The sequence below is a fragment of the Acomys russatus genome, chromosome 13 (genome assembly GCF_903995435.1).
Source record: "Acomys russatus chromosome 13, mAcoRus1.1, whole genome shotgun sequence".
Lineage (NCBI taxonomy): Eukaryota > Metazoa > Chordata > Mammalia > Rodentia > Muridae > Acomys > Acomys russatus.
Window position 1 is genome coordinate 31898085 of NC_067149.1, and position 4689 is coordinate 31902773.

General features: G+C 35.4%; 1 protein-coding gene across 1 annotated transcript; it reads right to left on the reverse strand.

The window, feature by feature from the left end:
- Positions 1-1068: 1068 nt before the first annotated feature.
- LOC127196999 (transmembrane protein 258-like) lies at positions 1069-1362 on the reverse strand. The gene has a single exon (XM_051154681.1). The coding sequence runs from the start codon at positions 1360-1362 to the stop codon at positions 1069-1071; it is 294 nt and encodes a 97-aa protein (XP_051010638.1).
- Between the last annotated feature and the right edge of the window lie 3327 nt (positions 1363-4689).

Consider the following 4689-nt stretch of genomic DNA (forward strand, 5'->3'; position numbering starts at 1 on the left):
GGAGGGAGGAAAGAAAGCGGAAACTATCTAATGGTAAAATTGTTAAAAAATATTAACAAATAAATAAAAATAAGATATTTGGATTGTGGTGCTCTACATGTGGAGGCAATATGTCTCTCAGAAGACATGGGTTATTAAATGAAAATCCAAGTGCCAGGTTGGAGATTCTGCCATATGAAATAGTTATCTCAGAGGCCTCTGAGGCTCTCAAAGTAACAAGTTAATGTCCTTGCTTTTGACTGTCTACGGTAGGCAGATGGTAAGACCCTATTATGAAGACAAGCTACATTTGGGTGGTAGGGCATAGAGAAAGTCAGCTAGAAGTGACTTGGAAATGCTAACTTTCGTGGTGTCTGAAGACCTTGCCAGCAATATTTCACCTGTGCCAGATAAGATGTGTGACTTATGCAACAACTCTTATGGCACTAAATGCTTTCTGATTGGATTTAAGGCTTGGTCCACAGTAGGATATTCATGCCTGGTACTGTAAACATGGTCAAAAGCCTATGGCTGAACAAGCAATAGGCCCTTAGGGAAGGATTAACTTGTTATTTTGCTTATTGCACCTGTTACCAAGCTGCCTTCTAAATATCTGGGTTTACTTCATAGATCAATGCTTCCCTCATGGTTAGGGAAACTTGTGTCAATGGGAAGCAAAATTAAAAAAAAAAAGCACTGAGAATAAGTTGACTATTGAGTGATCAGCCCCGAATGTGACATTTATATCAGATGCTGCTCACTCCTAAGGTACAGGAAACATGGTGAAAGAGCAATGGAAAGATTATAATATCTAGATGGTAGGAAGTAGGGCTATAAAGTTCCTTCTGTACATACAAGTTGAGGTAATTGATCTTAGTGGAGTACTAACATAAAGCTCATTAAGTTAGGAGTGATAAACATTGGTGGAGCGGTAAGAAGGGTGGCAAAAGATTGCTGAGAGTGCCTATGAAGCAGATAAATTACAAATATGTATGGAATTATGAAAGAATGAATGCAAAATATTCTTTTTTCCCATATGTCTGCCTTCATTGGAAACAGCAGGCAGACAAATGTAGCAATGGTAAAAAATTAATTTTCAAAAGCAGGGACTTTGTGAGCTTCTTGATGGGTACCCTTGGGGACTCCTACATAGATACCGACCCAGAGCAGGAGGAACAGGACTGCAAAGTCCATGAAGGGTGAGGCCACCAAGGAGTTGAGGAGCTCTTTGTAGATATTGCATATGTACTTGGTGGAGGTGACCTCATTAATGAAGAACCAGGTGGTAAAGATCATGCCAATGGCTAGAAGCATCACAATCAGGTGTGGGAATACAGGAGGGTTCACCAGGCTAGTAAACCTACTCATGGCCTCAAGCTCCATTTTGTCACGCACAGGATTGCAAAATATTCTTTAAAAATAAAGAGATATTCTTTGTTGGAATTCACTGGATTTTTTTACTCCCTTGTTAAAAATTTGGTGGCCATTGCTTGGTCAACTTTATTTATAGGTCCTCAATTCTGCTTCACTGATTTTTGTTTTTATGTCAATACCATGTTGTCTTTATTATTATATTTCTATAGCAGAATAACAGGTTGGTTATTATAACACAGCTAGCTGCCTTCTTACTCCTTAGAATTGCTTTGGCTATTTGTAGTTCCTTATTCATTTGGGGATTTTTTTTCTAGATCTGTGAAGTATCACATGGGCATTTCGCATAAATATTTCATTAAATCTGTAGATTAGTTTGAGTAGTAGAGTAACTTTTAAAGTATCAATTTTGCAAATCCATGAGATTAGAAGTCCTTTCTGTCACTCAGTATCTACTTTGATTTGCTCTTTCAACACTTGGAGATGTTCACTGTAGAAATATTTTAGTTTTATGGTAAGTGTATTCCGAAGCACTTAATTTGTGGGGAAAGCTTTTTCTTCCCTGAGAAAACATTGTTGATATCTCTGAAAGATACTTTTTTTGTATTGATTTTATTGGCTTTATTGTCTGCAACTTTACTGTATTTATTAGATCTAAGCATTCTCTAGTCAATTCTACAGGGCCTTTTAAGTACAGAATTGTGTCATCTACAAAGGGACAATTTGATTATTTTTTCTATTTTTATCCCTTTAATGTCTTTCTCTCATCTTATTGTCATACTAAAGATTTGTAGCACTTTATCAAATAAGATAGGGGAGTGTAGTCATTTTCATCTTTTGATTGGAATGCTTTCAGTTTTTTTTCCATTCAATATGATATTGGCAATGTGTTTGTTGTATGGAGCCTTTGTTATTTTGAGATATGATTTATTCCTATTGTCATCAGGGCTTTTATTGTAAAGTTGAACTTTGCCAAATTTCTTTTTGGCATCAGTAGAGATGCTTATGTGGTATCCAACCTTAAATTTATTGATTTGCATATTTTGAACTAAACTTGCATTTCTAGGATGGAGCCCACTCAGTCATGATATATGAAATATTAAATTTAATCTTGTATTTACTTTGCAACTGTTTGGGTGAATTTTTTGTTTGCATTTATGTTGGGCAAAGAAATTGTCTGCAGTTTTCTATTTTCTTGTGTCTTTTTCTTTTTCTATTAAATGAACAATTGCTGAGAGAAGTAATTTCTAGAGTTAAATATAAATGCAATCAGTCAGATACTCCTGGTTATCACCAACAAAATTCTAAGAGGAAAGTTTATAGTGATGAACTTTCACATTATAAAGAAATTCTGAGAAACACCAAATAAACAACTCAATCATGTGCCTCAGTTCTCTCAAAGACAACAAGCAGCTAATTGCAAACTCAGAAGATGCAATGATATACAAAATCAACCTAAGTGTTGGTTCTTTGAGCAAGTTAGTAAGAGTGACCGACTCCTAGTCAATATAACAAAAAGAAACAGAAGACTCAATTTAATAAAATTAGAAATAATAAGGATGTTGCTATGATGTGCTTCAGTGACATACAGAACATTATTAAAAAATATTTTAAAAGTGCATACTCTAAACAGTTGAGAGCCTAGAAGTATGTAAGGTCCTAAATGTATATAACCCAAGAGAATCAAAACCAGAACATAAAAGTAACTTGGATCTATCACAGGCAATGAGTTTAAAGCTGTCAATAGTATCTCTTAAAAAAAAAAAAAAAAAAAAAAGAACAGGGTGGTATGAGTTCACAGATAAACTCTATTGTATCTTTGAGGAAGATTTAATACCATTTCCATTTTTTAAAACTTGTTCACAAAATAGAGTCGGAAAAAACACTATGAACAATTTTATTTGAAGAGAGGTTCCAGTAGTTAACAGCCCATTATCTTGTCTCTCACCCTAATCCTTGCCCTAGTTCCAAGAAAACTCGGTTTATTGAAAAAAAAATGCAGCCACATATGTAGAAGATGTGCACCTTGTTATTCATGTGGATCCCCTAACAATTGGAGTCGGTTCTTTCTTACTCTGTTGCCTGCCTTTGGATCCCTTTCCCATAGCTGGGCTGTCTTGTCTGGCCTCAGTGGGAGAGGCTGCCTTGATGTGCCTGGGCAGGTTGATACCTATGGGGGCCTCCTTTCTGAGGAGAAGGGGAGGGGGGAGGGAAGGTTGAGACTAGGAGGAGAAGAGGGAGGAGATTGCAGTCAGGCTGTAAAGTGATTAAACAATTAATGAAAAAATAGATAGCCATTCAGGCTATGATTTACCTGCTTAATTTTTATTTTCAAGATTACATGATTACCTAGTTAGGGCTGTCTATTTAAGTAATGCTTCCAAGGAAAAATGCTTTGTTAATTTTATCATAATATCAAATTATGAGTAGATGAACACTTGGGATTACTGATTTATGAATTGGGCTTAGCACATGCTCTACCACATTTGCTCACATTATACATGTTGCACAAGGTTGTGATGAGGAAGATTCAATGGAATAAGCTTAATGGTGCTTATTTACTGCATGTCCCCAACAGTACTACTAAGGAGGTGCCTCTGTTATTAACCAAAGTGAGAAACAATGAAGCCGAGGAAGCACCCATGTAACGTCCCTGGGAAAGATCAGTGATAGAGAAGATCTCAAACTCTGGTGGCTGACTCAACAGCTTTTTAACTTTTGCATCTTCACTAGCACCATACTGTTTAGATGTGGTGGGAAATGAGAGCCATGGTGCTGAGGAAGAGAAAGAAAAGAGAGCTGGTGCTGGAGAAGAGCATTTTTATGGGCTCCTTGTTCTGGCTCTCAGTTGAGGTGGTTCCCTGGATTTCTGTTCTTCGGTTCTATGACATCTTTTGGTATCCTTCTAGAGACAATCATCAATAAGGTGAACTCACAGAAATGTATTACTGCTGATCCCAAAATATCTTTGGTTTATAAATTCTAATATTGCTTCCTTTTCTCCAAATTATTACCAGATATTACCCAAGTGTTACATAAACTCAACCATTATTACATATCAGAAACAACATATAATTTCCTCTATGGACTATTATAAATTTATTATTACTTAAAATATGAATCACATATACATGTATATTGTTTTTTAAATATGGAATTGCATGTATATATAGTGTGTTTTTCAACTGAATTTAAATTATGGTATACTGTATTTCTGTTTATATTTGGAATCTAAGTGATTTGTGGCTAACTGTGAAATAATAAATGCTTAAAAATGAACAAACCTTATCTAATAACTTTTCTGTATATTTTTAAATATATGTTTAACTTTTAAAACAT